At 43.6% G+C, this 23,663-nt stretch overlaps 3 protein-coding genes across 3 annotated transcripts; 2 read left to right on the forward strand and 1 right to left on the reverse strand.

Annotated features, from left to right (window-relative positions):
- Positions 1-882: 882 nt before the first annotated feature.
- Positions 883-4,021, forward strand: LOC123347889 (olfactory receptor 10A2-like). Its single transcript, XM_044985075.1, has 2 exons — positions 883-1,558; positions 3,741-4,021. Exons 1-2 carry the CDS (start codon positions 883-885, stop codon positions 4,019-4,021), a joined length of 957 nt encoding a protein of 318 aa, XP_044841010.1.
- Positions 4,022-8,836: 4,815 nt separating this feature from the next.
- On the forward strand, positions 8,837-12,372 carry LOC123347890 (olfactory receptor-like protein OLF3). Its single transcript, XM_044985076.1, has 2 exons — positions 8,837-8,915; positions 11,408-12,372. Exons 1-2 carry the CDS (start codon positions 8,837-8,839, stop codon positions 12,370-12,372), a joined length of 1,044 nt encoding a protein of 347 aa, XP_044841011.1.
- A 4,386-nt stretch (positions 12,373-16,758) lies between these two features.
- On the reverse strand, positions 16,759-17,892 carry LOC123348818 (olfactory receptor 5V1-like). The gene has a single exon (XM_044986462.1). The coding sequence runs from the start codon at positions 17,890-17,892 to the stop codon at positions 16,954-16,956; it is 939 nt and encodes a 312-aa protein (XP_044842397.1). The 3' UTR covers positions 16,759-16,953.
- Positions 17,893-23,663: the final 5,771 nt, after the last annotated feature.

Raw genomic sequence — 23,663 nt, forward strand, 5'->3', positions numbered from 1 at the left:
AGAAGTATATTAAGGTTTGCTGTGACTCAGTTTCCACTCAGGTATTTCTTTATTGGTCCAAAAGCCACTCAGTGTGGATTACATGCAAAATACAAATACAAGCCTAGGCGCACTTATAATAGTTATAAGTAGCAGTAATAGTTATAAGCCTTGACCAAAGGCTCATAACCGGGATCAGACAATACCTTCCTATTGTGATGCGACTCCAGAGGGGTAAGGAAAAATTCTGACAAAGAAACCTCCAGTAAACCTTGTTTTTTACACGCTATAACAGTGGTTTTCAAACTCAGGTACACCAGCTCTCATCGGGGGAATACAGGAGAAAAATCCCGAAATGGCGGACAATTATCCCTTACGGAACTTTTTCTCTGTTTTCACAGGTATATAAAGGAGGTGCTGTTGTCATCATGAACAGGTCTGACTACCAAAAGGAGGCCGCCAGACAACTCTCCAATACCAAAATCTACAGGCCACTTCCCTCAGATCCCACTGAGGAATTCACTAAGAAACTGCACCATCTACTCAGGATACTCTCTACACTAACACCGGAACAAATCAACATACCCTTAGAGCCCTGACCAGGGTTATTCTATCTACTACCCAAGATCCACAAACCCGGAAATCCTGGACGCCCCATCATCTCGGGCATTGGAACTCTCACTGAAGGACTGTCTGGATATGTGGACTCTCTACTCAGATCCTATGCTACCAGCACTCCAAGCTATCTTCGTGACACCACTGATTTCCTGAGGAAACTACTATGCATTGGTGACCTTCCAGAAAACACAATCACAGCCACCATGGATGTCGAGGCTCTCTACACAAACATCCCACCCACTGTCAGTTAATAAAATAGCCGACCTCCATTTCTCTCCCCCACAGATGACATCTCCTGCTTGGGCTCCAAGAGTGAATGAGACCAGCCAGACATACTTCATTTTCCTCAGGTTTTCTAACCACTGGGACATGCAGATTCTCCTCTTCTCTCTGTTGTTCATGCTCTACCTGTTAACCTTAGTGGGGAACAGCCTCATTCTTCTCATCACAATGGTGGACCCGGCCCTCCACACCCCCATGTATTTCTTTATCAGGAACTTGTCCTTCCTGGAGATCTGCTACACTTCGGTCACTGTGCCCAAAATACTGGCCAACCTCATCTCGGAGGATCGATCCATCTCCTTTGCCAGCTGTGCAGTGCAGCTGTATTTCCTTCTCTTCTTCGGTACAGTCGAGTGTTTCCTTCTTGCTTCCATGTCCTATGACCGTTACCTGGCAATCTGCTACGCACTGCACTACACAGCCAAAATGAGTAAGGGGGTGTACATTGGGCTGACACAGGTCTGCTGGCTGTGTGGCATCTTCATACCACTGGGAAACACAGCTGGGATATTCAGCCTGCCGTTCTGTGGGCCTAATCAGATTGACTATTTCTTCTGTGACTTCCCTCCAGTGCTAAAGCTGGTCTGCGTCAACACGTCCCCAAATGAGGTTGCGATCCTAGCCAGCAGCTTGCTCATCACTGTCCTGCCCTTGCTCTTCACAGCAGGGTCCTACACCTGTATCATAGGCCTGGTCTACACTACGCGTTTAAACCGGTTTTAGGATCGTTAAACTGATTTAACGCCACACCCGTCCACACTAAGAGGCCCTTTATATCGATATAAAGGGCTCTTTAAACCGGTTTCTGTACTCCACCCTAACGAGAGGAGTAGCGCTAATATCGGTATTACCATATCGGTTTAGGGTTAGTGTGGCCGCAAATCAACGGTATTGGCCTCCGGGCGGTATCCCACAGTGCACCACTGACCTCTCTGGACAGCAATCTGAACTCGGATGCAGTGGCCAGGTAGACAGGAAAAGCCCCGCAAACTTTTGAATATAATTTCCTGTTTGCCCAGCGTGGAGCTCTAATCAGCACGGGTGGCGATGCAGTCTGAAATCAAAATCCAAAAAGAGCTCCAGCATGGACCGTACGGATGTGATCGCTGTATGGGCAGACAAATCTGTTCTATCAGAGCTCCGTTACAGAAGACGAAATTCCAAAGCATTTTTAAAAAATCTCCAGACAGACGCCATAGCAGGGACTCAGCGCACTGCTGCGTGACAAGCGTAACGGAAAGCCAAAGAATCAAATGGACGCTCATGGAGGGAGGGGGGACTGAGGACTCAAGCTATCCCACAGTTCCTGCAGTCTCCGAAAAGCATTTGCATTCTTGGCTGAGCTCCAAATGCCTGTAGGGTCAAACACATTGTCCGCAGTGGTTCAGGGCATAGCTCGTCAATTTACACCCCCCACCCACCCCCAGAAGTAAAAGGGAAAAAAATTGTCTCTTGACTCTTCTAAATGTCACCCTATGTCTACTGAATGCTGCTGGTACATGCGATGCTGCGGCACTCAACTGCAGTATCCTCTTTCCCCCTCACTGGTGGTAGATGGTGCAATATGACTGGTAACTGTCCTCATCATCAGCCTTATGGCAGATGGTGCTGCACAATAGGACTAGTACCTGTCCTCATCATCAGCCCATGAGTGCTCCTGGCTGGCCTCAGGTGAGGTCGGCCGGGGTCGCCTGGATAAAAAACTCCTGGTCATTCCCAATAGATGGTACAGAATGGCTGGTAACCATCTTCATTGTAGCAATAGGGGGATGAGCTCCATCAGCCCCCGCTCTTCATGTGTAAAGAAAAGATTCTGTACTGCCTGGACTATCATAGCAGCGGGATGCTGGGCTCCTCTTCCCCCACACTGCTTAATGTCCTGTCTGGACTATCATAGCAGCTGGAGGCTGCCTTCCCCTCATTTTATCTCACTAACAAGTCACTGTTTCTTATTCCTGCATTCTTTATTACTTCATGACACAAATGGGGGGACACTGCAACGGTAGCCCAGGAAGGCTGGGGGAGGAGGGAATCAACAGGTGGGGTTGTTGCAGGGGCACCCCCTGTGAATGGCATGCAGCTCATCATTTCTGCGGGATCGGACACGGAGCGGCTGTGCTTTCTGGTTCTCTGATACACTGCTTCTCTAGTACACTTGCCCCATATTCTAGGCAGGACTGATTCTATTTTTAGATACCATAAAGGAGGAATTGACTCGGGGAGTCATTCCCATTTTTGTCTTTTGCGCCCCCAGCTGATCTCAGCCAGGGGCACCTATGACAGCAGCAGAGGATACAGCACAAAAGGACTGGTAACCGTCATCTCATAGCCAATGTACAAGGGTATGGTAGATGGTACAGAATGGCTGATAACCATTTCTGCTATCATGCAAAAGCAAATGAATGTTGCTGTGTAGCTCTGCTGAATCGCCTCTGTCAGCAGCATCTATTACACATACGGTGACAGTGACAAGAGGCAAAACAGGCTCCATGCTTGCCACGCTATGGCGTCTGCCAGGGCAATCCAGGGAAAATGGGCACAAAATGATTGTCTGCCGTTGCTTTCCCGGAGGAAGGAATGATTGACGACATTTACCCAGAACCACCCGTGACAATGATTTTTGACCCATCAGGCACTGGGATCTCAACCCAGAATTCCAAGGGGCGGGGGAGACTGCAGGAACTATGGGATAGCTATGGAATAGCTACCCAAAGTGCAACGCTCCAGAAATCGATGCTAGCCTCGTACCGTGGACGCACACCACCGAATTAATGTGCTTAGTGTGGCCGCGTGCACTCGATTTTATACAATCTGTTTTACTAAACTGGTTTATGTAAAATCGGAATAATCCCGTAGTGTAGACGTACCCATATACACCATCCTCAAGATCCCATTGGCAGAGGGCAGACATAAAGCTTTCTCCACTTGCTCCTCTCATCTTATTGTGGTGACTCTCTTCTACTGCTCTGCTAGCTTTGTCTACCTACAGCCCAAGTCCAGCTACTCCCCAGAGCGGGACAAGTTCCTCTCACTGTTTTACACCGTGATAACACCCATGCTAAACCCAATCATCTACAGCTTGAGGAACAAGGAGGTAAAAGAGGCTCTGAGGAGAACCTTAAAAAGACTTTTGTTTTCCTAAAAACTCTCTGTTTGCATTTTGAAAGGGACCTGGGGAAAATAGGGTTTAGAATTCCAGTAGAGGTAGTCATAATATTTATCAAACATTTTTTTCAAAGAAAAACACAATATTCTATATATCAAAATATTCTATAAAACCAGGTTGACTTCAGTGAATTTTTTCAGTGCAAAACATGTAATTTTAGTTTTTTCCTTCTAGACATCTTGTTTCTGTTTTCAAAACCTTAGAAAAAATAATATTCAATTTTTGGATTTGGGGATTTCCCCCCACACACCATTTTTTATACTTCCCTCTTTCCAGTCATCCGCAACCCCTCAACATTGGAGTGACAGGATGAGAGGAGAATGACTGCTCATGTGAAAACCAAAAAATAATGTTTCAAAAAGAGACATTTTTTTTTATTTTTGAAAAACAAATTTAATGGAAAATTGGGATTCAAAAACAAGCAAAATATTGTTTGGAGTTTTTTACTCCAAAAATTGAAAATGTTCAGTGAAGATCTTCAAATGGGAAAGGTTTTTGTTCAAAATTAATAAATGTTTTGACACATTTTTGTTTGAACCTTACTCCCTTAGTCCCCTTTGACAATCCCAACTTTTTTTTCTTTCCCTTTATCTCTTCCCCCACCTGGCCATTTTTAGGCCTTGCATATTTAGGTTGAGATTTTTATTAAATGTCACCTGTGGATGTTAGGGTGACCAGATGTCCCAATTTTATAGGGATAGTCCCAATATTCAAAGCTTTTTCTTATATAGGCGCCTATTATCCCCCCCACCCCCATCCCGATTTTTCACATTTGCTATCTGGTCACCCTAGTGGATGTCCATATCACAGCCATTTTAATGGAAATTGGCATTCAAATTGCTTAGGCACCTTTCAAAATCTGAGCCTCGGATAGCTTTAGGCCAGGGATTGTGTCTGTAGACAATCTGGGACAGTTAAGTCCTGATCCCTTAGCATAGTGGGACCCATTAGGAGTTCCTGCAACACAAATCATAAATAGTAATAATCTGCATGGTGATGAAATGATTAGTTTGTACTTTCCCAACATGCCAAGTGTAAAAGATTTGGGACTGTGGTCAAGGACACTGTCTCCCATCATTTGATTCCTCCCACGTTTGCCACGGGTTTTCAGGCCAGTCCCATGGGTGTAGGGGTGCCCACTGGGGTGCATTCCTCACACCCTGACATGACATACAAGCTTTTGCCTTCTCTTCAATAGCGCTGTCCAATCCAGGCCACCAAAAATAGCTTCGTGCAATTTCCTTCATGCGCACTATTCCACAGTGACCGGAATGTAGCTGTTCTAACATCTGTGATCTCAGTGGTGGTGGAATAATGACACGTCTTCCCCACAACAAACAACCAGATTGGACCGATAACTCCGTCCGCTTGGACATGTAGGGAACAAGGTCAGATGAGACCGGAGAGATTTGTCGAGATTTTCCATGCATCACCAGTTCCATAACTTGGGACAATACTGGGTCAACGCGAGATGCCTTCTTTATCTGAGTAGCAGTGATGGGTGTATTCTCTACCTGTTCAAAGTAGAAGATTTCCTTTTGGGCACTATCTTGATGTTTGACCGGCAAAGGCAACCTTGAGAGGCCATCTGCATTGCCGTGTAGAGTGGATTTCCGATATTTGATTTCATTGGTGTGTGCTGAAAGTAACAATGCCCAACGTTGCATACGACTAGCAGCTAATGGGGGAATGCCTGTGTAGGGTCCAAAAATTGACGTCAGAGGTCGATGGTCTGTAAGAAGAGTAAACTTTCGCCCAAACAGGTACTGATGAAACTTCCGAATTCCAAAAACAATTCCTAATGCCTCACGTTCGATTTGGGCATAGTTAGTTTCTGCTTTGCTTAGAGTGCGTGAAGCAAAAGCAATAGGTCTCTCTTCTCCTGAAGGCATAATATGTGACACGACTGCTCCAACTCCATAAGGGGAGGCGTCGCAGGCCAATTGCAGTGGTAAGGATGGATCAAAGTGCGTTAGAACTTCAGAATTTAGCAATGCATCCTTAGCTTTGTTAAATGCAACATCACAGGCTTCAGTCCACTTCCAGGCCTTTTTCTGCCCAAGGAGCTCATGAAGTGGTTTTAGCAGTGTGGCTAACTGTGAGATGAACTTTCCATAATAGTTCAGGAGTCCTAGAAACGAGCGCAGCTGGCTTACATTTCGAGGTGGGGGAGCCTCCACAATAGCTTTAACTTTTGCAGGGGCCTTATGAAGACCTGCAGAATCAATGATGTGTCCCAAATATTCAACAGAGGGCTTGAAGAATTCACACTTGTCTTTGCGAACTCGTAGGCCATACTCTTCCAGTCTTTGTAGGGTAGCCTCTAAATTCTTTAAGTGATCCTCTTCATTTCTTCCAGTGACCAGGATATCATCCAGATAGCACTGAACTCCTGACAAGCCACACAAGATCTGGTCCATAGCCCTCTGGAACAGGGCGGGAGCAGACGTTATTCCGAAGGGTAGGCGACAGTATCGATAAAGCCCCTTATGAGTCGCAATAGTCAACAGCTCTTGGGACTTTTCATCGACGTGCATCTGTAAATATGCTTGACTCAGATCAATCTTACTGAACTTTTGTTCCCCAGGCAGGCCTGCGAACAGGTCATTGATGCGGGGAAGCGGGTATTGCTCTGCACACAACACTGGGTTGACAGTGACTTTAAAATCACCGCAAATCTGGAGAGAGCCATCTTTCTTCACAATTGGAACGATAGGAGTGGCCCATGAGCTATGGGTAACTGGTATTAGGACTCCATTGGTGACCAGGCGCTCCAGGTCTGCTTCAACTTTTGGCCTGATGGCATATGGCACAGTTTGGGCTTTCAGATATTTTGGTGGACTGTCAGGTTTAATGTTCAATGTCACAGTGATTCCCTTCATACTTCCCAAATCATCTCCAAAAACAGCAGCATGTTTCCTTAGTATAGGGGTTAGACTGGTTTCTTCTTTAGTCATCCGGTGCACTTCTGCCCAGTTCAGTTGAATCTTCCCAAGCCAAGACCTACCCATTAAGGCTGGGTAGTTACCTCTCACCACAAACAGTGGCAATTTAGCCACCTGTCCATTGAGCTCCACCTTAACATCAATAGTGCCCAGCATAGGCACAGCTTCTCCCGTATACGTCTTCAGAACAGTTTTTGTTGCCTTAAGCGGAAGATGCTGTAGCTTTTCTTTATACACAGTCTCGGAGATCAGTGAGACGGCTGCACCGGTGTCCAGTTCCATGCGTATACGTTTGCCATCCAATAACGGGGTTACCCAGTATTCATGTGAGCCCACTGCCAAAGACAAAACATGCAGTGGCACTTTCTCTTGCACTGAGGTGTCACCTTGATCATCCTGGGTCTGCTCTAGGGTATGCAAGGTTCCTCTTTTTGTCGGCCAGACCACAGGCCTCTTTTTCTTTTGTTTACAGGCACACTCAATGTGTCCCTTTTTGCCACAGTGTCGACACACCAGGTCCTTACACCAGCATTCTGATGCCTGGTGACCCGGCTTACCACAGCGGTAACATTCTTGACTCTGCACAGTTTTGTGGGTCGGTTCTTGTGACACTTTTTGCACCCTAGGGGATGCACCGATGTATTGTGCCTCCCTTGTAGCCAGTTCCATGGAGACAGCAATATCAACAGCCTTCTGTAAGGTAAGCTGAGCCTCTGTCAGTAGGCACTTCCGTATAGCTTCACTGTAGAGGCCACATACTAACCTGTCACGCAGGGCATCATTTAACATTTCTTTAAATTCACAGTGTTCTGCTAGCTTTTTTAAAATGGCTACAAATTGTACAACTGTTTCATCTTCCTTTTGGTCTCTTTTGTGGAACCTATATCTTTCAGCAATTACCAGTGGTTTTGGGGAAAAATGAGACCCCAGGATTTCCACAATGTCACTGTAAGATTTAGTTGCTGGCTTAACAGGGTGTAGTAAGCTGCGTAGCAGGGAGTAGGTTTTAGCCCCTACAACACTTAAGAATATTGGCACCTTCTTCGCTTCTGTAATGTCATTTGCAATTAAAAAAAGCTCAAAACGCTCAGTATACACATGCCACTGCTCTATATTCTCATCAAAAGGTTCCAGTGGCCTGGTCAGAGTAGCCATGATTTTAGTTTCACTTTCACAGTCAGTGCAAACAAGCAGCTTTTTTTGTTTGTTTGTTCTTTACCTTGACTTCTACTTCCTTCTGTTACTGGAGCAGGACCGGAATCCCACCCTCGTCGCCACTTGTTATATCCTTGGGGGCAGCCGGTTTAGAAAGAATCACTTGAGGCCAGACAGCAGACAGCTAACAAAACCACCATTTTATTTACAGACTCAGAGAACTCACTCAGCCGGCTGAAGCTGGCTGAGCTAACCCACAATAATCTAACTCAGTTGCCATAGCAACAAAAACCATGACAACCAAATACACAACAATTCCTTTGCCTATTCATTCTAAAAGAAGTCTCAAGGGAAGTAGAGCTCCCCACAGATGGTGCCAGGGATAAATTCTCTCGCATGTTTTCTTTGTGCACAGGATGCCTGTTTGGAAAGCTGGTTTATTTGGGGGTTGAGCTTCCTATGTGTTTCTCTGAAGCTCTAGTCCTACAGGTTCTGCCCACCATCCCTACAGCAGGGAATAAGTTTTTTCTTTTTTTTTTTTTTTTACTGAAACACAACACAATTCATTCTAACTCACCCTGAAAGACAGGAGGAAGTATATTCCTCTAGATTTCTCCCTAAACATTTGGATCTAAGCCACACATATGACAACTGAGAAATTTGTTTCCATCTCACCACTGCAACAGTCCTCATGAACACAGATGACAACCAGTGCCAGGTTTATTGCAACCCCAAGAACTGTTTCACTAGATTAAATCCAGATACCAGAGGTAAGAAATACTGACATCTTCTCTGCGGGCAATGGATATTTTGTTACATTTCCTTAAAATGTGTGCCTCCTATAACAATATTCATTTGATTTCTCGGGGTGGTGATAGGAACCCCAGTCATAGACCAAAGCCCCATTTCGCTAGCATTGTATAACAGGGGAAGAATTTTTGAAGAAGCTTAAGGAATTTAGGCACTCATGGCCCATTGAATTTCTTCATTGGATGCATAACTCCCTGCACTTCCTCTGAAAGTCCCAGCCTACAAACTGAATTTTTAATTGTAATATTTGGAAGCTCAATGGTTGTGTTAGAGCTAAAACACCCTAAAAGTTCCTATAATACAGATTCTGTTCTCTCTTTCATTCCTGGAGCTCTGTCAAATTCTCTCCTTCAGAGGAATTCTTCCCATGCCAGGTCAGTTCTATTGAATATCACTGAGTTCCTGCAATGAAGGCACCCTCCTTTACAGATGGACTCCTTTTCAGCAGGAAAAGGGCAGGATTGGGCAGGAGCTAGACTATCAAAAAGTGCCTATGAAAATCACTAGTGATAATCTGTTTGGCTAGGATACTAGTAAGGGATTTAGGAAACATGGGCTACCAACTCTGCTCTGCTATAGATTTGTCAGGTGCTTAGATTCTTGCTTATATGCTCAGATGCTAACAAATTGCCAAATTTGGGGCTGAGAAGAAATTTCCCCCTCAGGTCAGATTGCCTGCGTCCTTCAGGAATTTCACTTTTCTCTGCAGTGTGTGGGTGCGGGTTGCTTACTGGGATCCTCTGGGTATATCTCCTTTAATAGTTCCTTGCCATTTCAGGGGCCTTGGGCACGGAGCACCTTGGTCCCTCCTTTTTTCTGCCTAGTCTCCCAAGGGCTGTGATAAGAACATAAGAACAGCCACACTGGGTCAGACCAAAGGTCCATCTAGCCCAGTATCCTGTCTTCTGATAGTGGCCAATGCCAGGCGACCACAAGGGAATGAACAGGACAGGTAATCATCAAGTGATCCATCCCCTCTCGCCCATTACCAGCTTCTGGCAAAGAGAGGCTAGGGACACCAACCCTGCCCATCCTGGCTAACAACCGTTGATGGACCTACCCTTCATAAATTTATCTAGTTCTTCTTTGAACCTTGTTATAATCTTGGCCTTCACCACATTCTCTGACAAATTGTTCCACTGGGTGACTGTGCATTGTATGAAGAAATACGTCCTTTTGTTTGTTTTGAACCTGCTGCCTATTAACTTCGTTTTGTGACCCCTAGTTCTTGTGTAATGAGGAGGATTAAATAACACTTTCTTATTTACTATTTCCACAGCAGTCATGATTTTATAGACCTCAATCATATCCCCCCACTAGTCATCTCTTTTCCAAAAAGTCCCAGTCTTATTAATATCTCCTCATACAGAAGCCGTTCCATACCACAAAACATTTTTGTTGACTTTTCTGTACCTTTTCCAATTCCAATACATCTTTTTTGAGATGGGGTGACCACATCTGCAAGCAGTATTCAAGATGTGGATGCACCATGGATTTATAGAGAGGCATTATGATAGTTTCTGTCTTGTTATCTATCACTTTCTTAATGATTTCCCTAATGATACTTTGGTTTAATTCTGTTATTGGGTTTAGTGTGCGGGTGCTGGGTGGTGCTAGTGGCCCGTGATCAAGGAGGTCAGACCAGATGATCTGGTGATCCCTTCTGGCCTTAAACTCTATGGCTCCGTGCCCCTGGGCGTGCTGCTTAGCCTCTCTGGGTATGTCTACACTACACCCTAAGCTCAAGCTCTGATTCCGTTTTCCATCCACAAACAAATCAGTCTGATTCAGATCAGCAAGCACTCAGAATCTGAGTGCTAGGAGCCCACTAGGGAGGAAGGTCAGAGCATAAGTCTTGCCATGACTCAGGTCCAAGCCCTGTCATTTTGCAGTGTGAATGCAGCTCAAGCTGAAGTCCCGAGCAAGAAGGTCTATGCAGTCCCTATGGATGTGCTGGCACGGCTGTGAGACCCTGCTCCGGAAATTGTAAACCCAAGTTTACAATGCAGTGTGGACACTCAAGCATGAGTTTGGAAACACTGACTCCATGAGACTGGGTCCCACAGACCCGGTTTACAATGCAGTGTAGACATACCGTGAGTACCTCAGTTTCACAATGCAGATAATAACACTGTCCTGCCTCCAGGGTGGTGTGGAGGGTCAATTCCTCAAAGATGAAGAGGTTCTCCAAGGCTGTGGTAATGGTGGGGGAGGGGGGATGATCAGTACCTTCAGTTATTTTGCAGTGGTGTTGTAGCCGTGTTGGTAATAGGAAATGAGAGAGACAAGGTGGATGAGATCTTTTTTTTTTACTGGTCCCACTTCTATTGAAGTAGTTTGAAAGCTTGTCTCTCTCACCAACAGGAGCTGGATCAATAAGAGACTACCTCACCCACCTTGTCTCTCGGATAGCTGATGATGTTTATTCCCCTTTTTCCCTTTACTCCTGCAGATAAAATGAACAGGACTGGAGAAGGCAACCAAACCTCTATGCCCCAGGAGTTCATCCTGTTGGGACTCTCCAGTCATCCAGAGGTTCGGCTGGCCCTCTTCGTGGCATTCCTCGCACTCTACCTGGTGACCCTGCTTGGGAACCTCCTCACCGTTCTCTTGGTTGTGTCTGACCCTCTCCTCCACACCCCAATGTATTTTTTCCTCTCCAACCTGTCTCTCCTGGAGGTTGGATATACTTCAAGTGTTCTGCCCCAGATGCTGGCCCATCTCCTGGCAGAGCACAGAGACATCTCATTGGCCCGTTGCATGGCCCAGATGTACCTCTTCCTCGCCTTTGGCATAACGGAGTGCTTTCTCCTCACTGTTATGTCATATGACAGGTACGTCGCCATCTGTCTCCCGCTGCACTACCCGCTCCTCATGGCCAAGAAGGGGTGCATGGCCATGGTGGGCACTTCCTGGGCGGGAGCTTTTCTAGTTTCTGCCGTCAACACTGTGTCCACCTTCCAGCTATCTTTCTGTGGGCACCAGGAGATAGACCATTTCCTCTGTGAAATGCCGGCTATGGTGAGTTTGGCCTGTGCTCGGAAGGGCCAGGCACAAATAGTCATGTATGTGAGCTGTGTGTTCACACTGGTCTGCCCGCTTTCCTTAATAGTCCTCTCTTATGCTCGCATCCTTGGCACTGTCTTGAACATCCCCTCCACTGCTGGAAGGCATAAAGCCTTTTCCACCTGCTCTTCCCACTTGGTCGTGGTCAGCCTGTTCTTTGGGACAGTGATTTCGATGTACCTGAGACCCAGGTCTAGCTCCTCTGTGGGGCAGCTCAAAACAAGCTCTGTCTTCTACATCACTGTCACCCCAGTGCTCAACCCCATCATATACAGCCTGAGGAACAAGGAGGTGATATGCGCCTTGAGGAAAATGATGGGTAAGGATGTAGGGGCCTTGCCTGAACAATGAAAGAAAACAGATGTAAGGAAACAGGTTAACAATGGACAAAGCAGGAATTCACAAGTGGCCTTGTAAATAATATGTACCTCGTAGATAAAGAAATAGCAAGAAGAAGAGTAAATGTGTGATAAGCTTGCAGCTGCAGCTTTGCTTACTAGCACATTTTCTAGTGCAGGGATAGGTGCACCCCATTACTAAGACAATCATGAAGTCTATAATGTAATGTAGAATGTATGCACTTGTGTTAGTCTGTTTTAGAATATGTATATAATCTGATATACAATTAAGTCCTTTGGAGTTGTGGTGCATCCTATCCCATCCCTATACGTGAGCCTGATCACCTCAGGTGTAGCTTTATGAAATGCCACTAAAGACACCTCAAGGCCATGTCAGGATTTGAACTGAGTTCTAGAGAACTAGAGAAAATGTTCCTCTCCAGAGCTGGAGGGAATCCCAACAGTAGGGAGGTAGAGGTCTCTGTTATCCCAGATCCTGATAGTGAGTGACAGATCATGTGGCCATCCCATTTGGAATCCAGACTCCTGCTCTGCTACATCAGAACAAAGGTCCATCCATCCCTGCATCCCTTCTACACAGGGGACCAGAACAAATGTCCCTCTGGTGCTGTATCCTTTCTGTTTTCTGGACTAGAACAATAGTCCATCCATTCCTTTATCCCTTCTACAGTCTGGACCAGAACAATTGTCCATCTTGTCCTGTATCCCATCTACATACTTGATCAGATCAATGGTTGATCCATTCCTTTATGTTTGCTATTAATAGAAAAGACCATTGGTTCATCCTGTCTGAAAGCCTTAACCCTATGCACTTTGTCCGATCAATGGTCCATCTGTCCCTACATTCATACCTGCTTAAAAACCAAATTATCCATCTAGTCTTGGTTCCTTCCTATGTAACAGATCAGAACGGCCCCAGCCACTCCATATCCTTTGTACATGTGGGGTTAGATGGCTGGCCCCTCTAGTCCTGTATCCCTTCTAGATACTAAATTAGACCAAACATCCCTTCTGTTCGGAGCTTTTTCTACAGCCGGTCAAAGTTTACAAGGGTCACCACACATACAAACAAATCAAAACACATAATCTGAGCTATGCTGGAGGCATGTGTTGGGCTAGTCCTTTCCAGTGCCAGTTGGGAACGGAAAGAGCGATGGTAACAGATGATTCACAGGAACTGAAAGGATGGAAATTCTGCTCAATTGCTGTCATTACCTGACTGTGTGTGGACTCAGTTACAGTATCTCCAGTGGTCTCCATGGCACAGCTCAGGCTTTACACTAAAGGTACCCATTCACTGTCCTCAGAAGCCCTTTGTTATTGCACGATTCATAGATCTGATATGGGGCGCACGGTGAAAGTTAGAAATAGTGGGCTATCAGAGAGGGCACTAGACTGGAACTTAAATCTAAAACTGCAAAATTTGTTCACTCAGCTTTTTTCAAAGAAGATGTACATTCAGTAACACTGAATCATTTTGCAAATTCATGTTGATGTGACCAAATTGTTTCAGGGGGAAAAAAACATGAAAGAAATTCCATTTTTTTTTACTTTATTGTTTGTATTATTTTACTTTGATGTCTGTTATATTACTTTTATATCATATTTATGTACTATATTTAATATTATACACAGACAATATTTAAGAGTGTTAAATATTATAACATTATAATCAAAACCAAATGATTTTCCTTAACTAAACTAAACCACTTGGCAAAACTTTTCTATGCTTCTGAATCAATTTGTGTGTCAGGATCACTTCACATACATTTATTAATGAACCCACCATCCTACCATGGATCATGGTCTGAGGCACTCTCATGTCTGCTATGGGACCTTTAATGTGTCTGTAGTGTCAAGGATTGTTTGTTTGTTTGTTTTCCCATTTGAACATGTCCATTAGTCTCTCTGAGATATACATTGATTTTACAGAGCTGTCATTTCTTTAATACCTTTTACATTCAAATCAAAGTTCATCACTGGTTTCTCATTTACATGTATATCTATATCCATGTCTGTATGTAAATGTAGAGATATAAGCCATGTCTCTGCTTCTGCCTGTCATACCACTGCTAATTAAACACACACTAGCTCAGTGAGCGCTAGCACAAGCATGTGTACATGAGCAGGGGAATCACACCCCTAGCTCATCATGTAGACATACCCAAAAGGAACCCAATAGACCCAAAGCCAAAAGGGATCACTGTGATCATCTAGCCTGACCGCCAACTTCCCTGAATTAATTTCTCTTTGAACAAGAGCAGAGCTTTTAGAAAAACATCCTGTCTTGATATAAAAATTTTCAGTGATGGAGAATCCACCTCAACCCTTGGTAACATGGTCAATTATCCTCGCTATCATAAACACACACCTCAGTTCCAGTCTGAATTTGTCTAGCTTCAACTTCCAGTCATTGGAACTTTGTCTGATATATTGAAGATCTCGTGTTCAAATTTCTGTTCTCTGGGTAGGTATTTATAGGCTGTGATCAATTCATCCCTTACGGCTCTCTTGGATAAGCTAAATAGATTAAGCTATTTGAATCCATTGCTTGTGTCTCCCCCAATCTCCTCCCTTCAGCACAGCATCCCCTAACACCATTGTGGGACATTGACCTCTCCACTGATTGTGTGGAGGGAGCACCCCATTCTGAGTCCCCCCCCCACACACACACACATAGTCACGGCAGCACATTGTCTCCTAGAGACAGGGTGGGACATGGTGGTCAGCATTGACTTGAAGGGGAGAATGCCCTCGAAGGAGTAAACCACACTGCGCTATCTCCAGTCCTTGGGTTGTTCTTTGAATGTTCCCCATTCAAGAACTGACATAGACCATCCATGCCTGGCGAGATATCTGATGGAACACTATGAAGAAAGAGATGCTTTGTGAGAATCCATTGCTGTTCTTTTATAGCTTCGTTTTGCAGGTTCTCCGGGATACCCCCCGGGAAGACCGAAATTGGAATACAAATGGAATAAATGTCTCCCAACTTATTCCCAAATAGTTGTGCTGATCTTCCTGGTCACACTGTGAGTTTTGTCAGAAGTCATTTCTCTTCTCTGTGCCTGACCACTTCCCCCCCTAACCTGCCTGTATAAAATGGAGGTAATAATATTTATGCATCTCCCAGGAATAACAATATTTATAGTGATCCCATGAGAGATTTTAACCATGTTTATAGTGATCCCACTGAGCAGGGTCACGCTGGGTAAGTACTTGGGTGGGACACCATCCAAGTGTAGCTAAAGGATTGTGAAGTTCAATTAATGTCTCTTAAAATTTTTGAGATCCTAAGATAAAAGCTGCTTTAGGAAGCAAAAGGTATTATCATTCTTATGGGATCTTTACTTTACTCATTCTACAAAGGATATTTTCTCATGCTCAAACATTTCCCTTGAGGTTTATAGTGGAATCACACAAAGTTCTAGGATGTCCTAATAACTTTATTCTACAAAAGGGTTTAGGGGCAAAACCACACACTATATTCCAATGCAAACTGGGCACCCAAATCCTTTTAGGCAGCTTTGAAAATATCACTTAAGGTGTCCATCTGGCTCAATTATCCTGGTTCTCTCTGCCTTACTTGCAAGATGGTCAGAAGGGAAACATCTATTAATCCCAAAGGGGAAGGTATCAGACTGGTCACCCATGTAAGAATTCAGCTCCTAACCCATGCAGTGTTTTCCTCCATCCCACTTCTGCAAAATATGGAAAATAATGTCTTCCTTGTATATTTAGGCTGAGATTTGTAAACTCATTTTAATGGGAATTGACATCCAAGTCTCTGTCTGCTTTTAAAATCTCAGACTCTGTCTTGCAAAGGGCCTATCAAAATGGGTTCCCTTGATCTCAACTAAGGCCAATAGGATGATACTGATTAATAATTTGCATGGCCGTGAAATTATTACTTTGTGTTCTCCCAGAGACATTGAATTAGGGGACCCTACAGTACGGTGTGTGAGTAATGCAATGAGACTCCAGTCAGCTTGGCAACCGACTGAAGTTGGAGAGGAAGAGGGGGGTCTAACTTACTAGGTAGGAAAGGTAATGACTGATAAGTGTAGACTCAGATTCATATTTTGGGTTACTTTTTAACCATTTGTTTCCTCCACTCCCTTCTTTAATTCTTATCCTTTCTTACACTAAACCTCCTTTTGGTTTATTGTAAGCACTCACAAGTGCTGTGTGGTTTGCAAGACCGCAGGTTTAAGGTAAAACTGGTCAACTGGGATATGTGGCATCTTTAGGGGCAGAGGACCAGGAATTTCTGTAAGTAGCCAGTGTCAGGGAAATACTTCAAAGGGGATGAAAGACTGGCATGCACCTGTTGATAAACTGCAAGGTGAAGTTAGAGCTGATGTAGCCCAGAGGACAGTGCTTGAGAGGTGGATAGGCTGGTGATATCACGTATATCACATGAAAGACTCCCTCTCACCCCCCTGCCTTCAGTAACGAGGTGACCCACCATCCTGAGTGCCCACAAAACTGTCACAACTCCAGGGAAGACAATGGAGCAATGTTGCCATTAAACCAGAGTAAACGAAGAGCGGATCGGGCCGTGTTCCTCTGTTCACATCTTGAGAAGAAATATATTTGAGGTTATGACTCTCCTCAGGGCTCTATTGATATCTTTTCTTCTCAGGCTGTAGATAATGGGGTTTAATGTGGGTGTCACCACAGAGTAGAGCAGGACCAGAAATTTGTCACTCTCCGGGGTATAGCTGGACCTGGGTCGCAAGCACATGACACTGGCAGGACCATAGAACAGAGTGATGACTATGAGGTGAGAGGAGCAGGTGGAGAAGTCTTTGTGTCTGCCGTGGGCCGATGTGATCTTCAGGATGGTGGAGATGATGTGGATATAGGACCCCAGTATCAACAAAGAAGGGATCAGTATGATTAACATCCCAGCTAAAAAGAAGGCATATTCGTTCACGGCGGTGTCTCCGCAGGCCAGGGTCAAGAGGGGTGGAATGTCACAGAAGAAATGGTTGATCCGGTTGTCCCCACAGAAGGGCAGGGTGAAGACGAGTGAGGTCTGACCCAAGGAGAGCAGCAAACCACTGACCCAGGAGCCAGCCACCAGCTGGACACACAGGCTCTTGTTCATGAGGACCACATACCGCAGAGGGTTACAGATGGCCAAGACGCGGTCATATGCCATGGCAGCAAGGAGGAAGCATTCAGTGGTCCCTAGCGAAAGAAGGAAGTACAATTGGGCAGTGCAATCAGTGAAAGAGATGGTTCTGTCCTGAGAAAGCAGGTTCTCCAGCATCTTGGGGATGGTGACCATGGTGTAGCAGATGTCAACCAAGGACAAATTGGAGATGAAATAGTACATGGGGGTGTGAAGAGCCGGGTCAAGCCAAACTGTGGCACTGATGAGGATATTCCCCATCAACGACACCATGTACATGATGAAAGTCACCACGAAAAGCAAGTTCTGAAGCTCTGGATGAGTGGCAAACCCCACCATCACAAACTCTGTAGTTTGGTTGTTAGCTTCCATGTGCCTGGAGAGAGAAACAAAATGGGGGGAAAATAATGAACATGAACTCTCTTATCCAGTACCAGACTGAGTGATTGATGATTATTCTAATGACAATTATGTTGGTGATTTATAATGTGCACACAGCATTCTAGGAACATTTCACCAACAGTAAAAAACATTGTTCCAGTTCATGGCTTTTTAAAAGAGAAATCAAGCCTCACTAATCTATTAGAATTCTTGAGGGTGGCAAAAAGTATGTGGACAAGGGGGATCCAGTGTATATAGTGTACCTGGACTTTCAGAAAGCTTTTGACAATGTCCCACGCCAAAGTCTTTTAAGCAAAGTAAGTAGTCATGGGATAAGAGGGAAGGTCCTCTCCTGGATCAGTAACTGGTTAAAAGACAGGAAATGAAAGGGTAGGAATAAATGGTAAGAATAAATCTCTCCTCATATGGAAGCTGTTCCATACCCCTAAACATTTTTGTTGCCTTTCTCTGTACCTTTTCCAATTGTAATATATCTTTTTTTTTTCAGAGGGAGCGACCAGAACTGCACACAGTATTCAAGGTCTGGATGTGCTGTGGATTTATATAGTGTCATTATGATATTTTCTATCTCTTTTCTAATGGTGCCTCCCTTTCCGTCTAACCAAATCACCCACCTCCCCACCCCTGCTGCTCTGTTTTCTATACAGTAGAACATCAGAGTTCCAAACACCTCGGGAATGGAGGTTGTTCGTAACTCCGCCATATTTGTGATTCTGAAAAAAACACTCTGGTTGTTCTTCCAAAAGTTTACTACTGAACATTGACTTAATACAGCTTTGAAACTTTACTATGCAGAAGAAAAATGCTGCTTTTAGCCATCTTAATTTAAATGAATAAAGCAGAGAAATAGTTTCCTTACCTTGTTGAATCTTTTTTTAAACTTTCCCTTTATTTTAGTAGTTTACATTTAACACAGTACTGTATTGGATTTGCTGTGGTGGTGCGGTTAGAGGGGGGAGAGCTGGGGTTGTGATTTTGTTTTTTTGTCTGAGGTATGTGGGTGACCAATGAGTTTGTAACTTTGGTGTTCATAACTCTGGGCTCTATTGTACTATTTCAGGTTCAAGTCTCTGTCTGTGTCAGCTTCCAGCAAGCTGGCTCTGTGTCTCTCTGTCCGCTTCCAACTGAGTTTACCATTTCTCCCCCTCCGGATCAGCTAGGGACATCTTTATAACCCGACAGTGTCTTTTAATCTCAGCCCTGACCTTGGGTAGATAAAAACATCCTAATCTGGATGGTGCTAGCCAGGTAGGTTCATCCCACAATTGATGTCCCAGCTCATTGTTTGAAGCAGGTACCTGAGGGGATGATTTATCTGTGTCATTGATTGACTCTTCCTGGATTCCTTAACAGCCCCTTTCATAGTCTTTGTTTGAGGTAACTCTGCATTCAGTCAGGCAGACATATAGAACAGAACAGGGAAAACCAAATCATACACTATATTCCTAAGAGCTAATACAGACATTTCCTCAGTTTTTCACATGTAGATGATATATAATTGCATCATAGATTTAGTGTCTGTCTAACTCTCCAGTCTAAAGCAACCATAAGCAAGATCGGATTGTATAAAGGACTGATTCTTACCTTGTCCTCGAGGTAGGAAGCAAATAACACCTTGTTACATGGCTAAAAGAAAGGAAGTCTCACCTCCACCATAAAGTTCCATAGAGTAGATTAATTCAAGCATAAGGAATTTTCTGAGTTACCTTAGCAATCACATAAAAAAATGTGCTTCCTCCAGAATTGTTCTTGACGCACCTCTACATCTGTATTGCTATCTCCCTCTAGGCATGGAGAAAGACTGAAATCTCTGTCTTGAGAAAGAAAGAAAGAAAGAAAGAAAGAAAGAAAGAAAGAAAGAAAGAAAGAAGCTTTTATACTTTTATGCTGCAGCATGCATAAAATTCCAGCTTTCTCCTGAACATTCTTGCCATAACAACATGAAGCTACAGATCCAAAATACTCGGCTAAGAAAACTATCTGCAGAGCCTTGAAATGGACATCGCTGATCCTGTTTGCCTATAACTGTGTTTACAGTGTAGTTGTTGCTCTGTCAGTCCCAGGTTATTAGAGAGACAGGGTGGGGGAGGTCATATCTTTATTAGACCAACCTCTATGGTGAGAGAGAGAGACAAGCTTTTGAGTCACACAGAACAAGAGCTCTGTGTGACTCAAAGCTTGTCTCTCTTATTAACAGATGCTTATCCAATAATAGCTATTACCTCACTCACCTGGTCTCTCTCTAACTGTGTTTTGTTTTTATCCCAGACTTCCCTCACCTATTTTTCCTTTCCTACCATGGGCTCTGCAGCTCTCCTATCTGCAGCATTCTGACACACACAGCTCTTGTGTGGAGCAAGGACATTCTGGTTTCTTTATAACCATTGGGGATATCATCCTTTAAAAAACACGTCTCCAGTTTTTCGTTGAGGAATCAGACAGTTAACGCTGCTTGTTAATGCATGCTACCACGTAGCACAAATAAAATGTGGGGTCAAGCCACTGCATCATTTGTCCTACTGGACACTATTGAGAGCACTGGCATTGAAGGTGGTGCCAACCATATGTTGCCAAATCTGAAGCCAAAGAATTTTTCACCTGATGCTGTTGATCAAGCAAGTCAGACAAGTCCCCTACCCCACTCCCTCTGAAGCAGTGAGCATGAGGCAAGGTCAGAGGCAAGAGTCCTGACACATAAACCAGGAACAATATCTGCTATGGCAAATCCTCAGCAAAAATAACGAGGATCTTGCTTAACTTCTAGGATGACCTTTTTCAAAAGAGAGCTGTGCTGGGCCACATCCTGACAAATATTCTGAATTTGCAAATCCACCTGGATTGATGTTTTAGGGTTTTATATTTCATTCAGCCTTTACCCAGGCAAAGCTTCCATTTCAGTTGATCTTTATGAGGAGCTCGTTTATTTTGTGCTCAAGCAAACCACCCATTGACATCCATGGAGCAAAAATGCCCATTGAAGGCATTAGACCAAAACTCCCATTGAAATCAAGTGGTCAAAATGTCCACTGAAGCCACTGCCCAAATCTCCTATTTAAATGAATGGCTCAAGATGCCCACTGAACTCAATGGATTAAAATCTCCCTTGAGGTCAATGGCTCCAAATGTTGTACCATGGGTACTGGGCTATATAATTGGTTATGTTTTGGCTATATACAATGTATGTTTTATAGTACAAATTAAGGTATTAAAATAAATAACTAGGATAGTAAATACTAGTATTAACCATTTTCTTTTTATTTATGCCTTGCAAGTGACAGACAGGATTTTGTCTGTGTCTATGTTAATTAAATTAGAGGCATTTCAAAGGCCAAGGCCCCAATATAGGAAAAAAATAGTTGCAAAATTTAGTAAGGCCTAATTTATGATACTTTTCTTGTTCAACATAAAAACTGCTATTTGTTACCTTTTTAAAGGTCTCTGTAAAAAACTGTTTATGTAAATAAGAAATGCATGCATCAAAAATATATATATTAAAAAGGCCATTATTAAAGCCAAATGGCCAAACAAAAGTAAAAAACTAATAAAATTTAAAAAAACCCTTAAAAACGCCAAAAAAAAAAAATCAAGGCACATCCGTGGTTAAGAAGGGGCAAACTAACAACCCTGAGGTAAAGGCTGACACCCTTAAAACACAAAATAATTAATTAAATCAAAACCAAACAGAATGATCCTCCCAAAAATGTTTTGAGCCATCAAAAAATAACACCCACTGAGGAGTAACCGGTCATAAACTGACACAGCAAAATCCATAAACTTCAACAAAAAAAAAGAACTTAAGAACCCTCTCCCACCCCCTTGTTAAACCCACAGCCCACAAAGAAACTGAGATCCACACACTATTCATGCAAAACACTAAGAAAATCTCCCACTTCGTCACACACTGTAACTTAGGTTGACATAGTTTTGTAGTATAGACATGCCCTGAGAGAGGTGTGAGTACCTTTTGGCACTATTGTACACCCCTGTTCTACCCAATGGAAAATTTGACCATGGGCACTTATATTGTTTCATAAATTCCTATCTTTCCCCCACCTGTCTCAAGCTCTGTATTCTTTCAACATGGATAGTCACGGACCTGTTTCTATTTTCAGCTCACATAATCACAGGGTGCTGTGTCTATCATGTGGATTTCTCTTTAATATTTCCTAGTTAATATGAACACTAGGTCACATTCCATCAGCAACTGGCATAGCGCCACCTCCCCACCCTGCCCGAGCTACATGTGGGCTAGGGGTAGAGTTACTAACTCCAGTTGGGGTCATTTGGTCCAGGAGATTCATCATACCTCCACACTTAAGGAAATAGTTATTTTTAATATTCACATTGCTCTGAAAGCCACATACAGGTCTAGAAAACACGACCTCTGAGGAAAGATTGAAAAAATTGTATTTGTTTATTATGGAGAAGAGAAGCATTGGGGGGACGTGATAACAATTTTCAAGTACATAAAAGCTTGTTACAAACAGGAGGGAGAAAATTTTTTCTTGTTAAGCTGTCATGGGATAAAAGGGAAGGTCCTTTCATGGATTGAGAACCGGTTAAAAGACAGGGAACAAAGGGTAGGAATTAATGGTAAATTCTCAGAATGGAGAGGGGTAACTAGTGGTGTTCCCCCAGGGTCAGTCCTCGGACCAATCCTATTCAACTTATTCATAAATGATCTGGAGAAAGGGGTAAACAGTGAGGTGGCAAAGTTTGCAGATGATACTAAACTGCTCAAGATAGTTAAGACCAAAGCAGACTGTGAAGAACTTCAAAAAGTTTTCACAAAACTAAGTGATTGAGCAACAAAATGGCAAATGAAATTTAATGTGGATAAATGTAAAGTAATGTAAAGTAAAAAATAACTCCAAGTATACATACAATATGATGGGGGCTAATTTAGCTACAACGAGTCAGGAAAAAGATCTTGGAGTCATCGTGGATAGTTCTCTGAAGATGTCCATGCAGTGTGCAGAGGCGGTCAAAAAAACAAACAGGATGTTAGGAATCGTTAAAAAGGGGATAGAAAATAAGACTGAGAATATATTAGTGCCCTTATATAAATCAATGGTATGCCCACATCTTGAATACTGCATACAGATGTGGTCTCCTCATCTCAAAAAAGATATACTGGCACAAGAAAAGGTTCAGAAAGGGGCAACTAAAATGATTAGGGGTTTGGAGAGGGTCTCATATGAGGAAAGATTTAAGAGGCTAGGACTCTTCAGCTTGGAAAAGAGGAGACTAAGGGGGGATATGATAGAGGTCTATAAAATCATGAGTGGTGTGGAGAAAGTGGATAAGGAAAAGTTATTTACTTGTTCCCATAATATAAGAACTAGGGGCCACCAAATGAAATTAATGGGCAGCACATTTAAAACAAATAAAGGAAGTTCTTCTTCATACAGCACACAGTCAATTCGTGGAACTCCTTACCTGAGGAGGTTGTGAAGGCTAGGACTATAACATTTAAAAACGAAAACATTTAAAAGAGAACTGGATAAATTCATGGTGGTTAAGTCCATAAATGGCTATTAGCCAGGACAGGTAAGAAATGGTGTCCCTAGCCTCTGTATGTCAGAAAATGGAGATGGATGGCAGGAGAGAGATCACTTGATCTTGCCTGTTAGGTTCACTCCCTCTGGGGCACTGGGCATTGGCCACTGTCGGTAGACAGGATACTGGGCTAGATGGATCTTTGGTCTGACCCGGTATGGCCATTCTTATGTTCTTATATT

The sequence above is a fragment of the Mauremys mutica genome, chromosome 13 (assembly GCF_020497125.1).
Source record: "Mauremys mutica isolate MM-2020 ecotype Southern chromosome 13, ASM2049712v1, whole genome shotgun sequence".
Classification (NCBI taxonomy): domain Eukaryota; kingdom Metazoa; phylum Chordata; order Testudines; family Geoemydidae; genus Mauremys; species Mauremys mutica.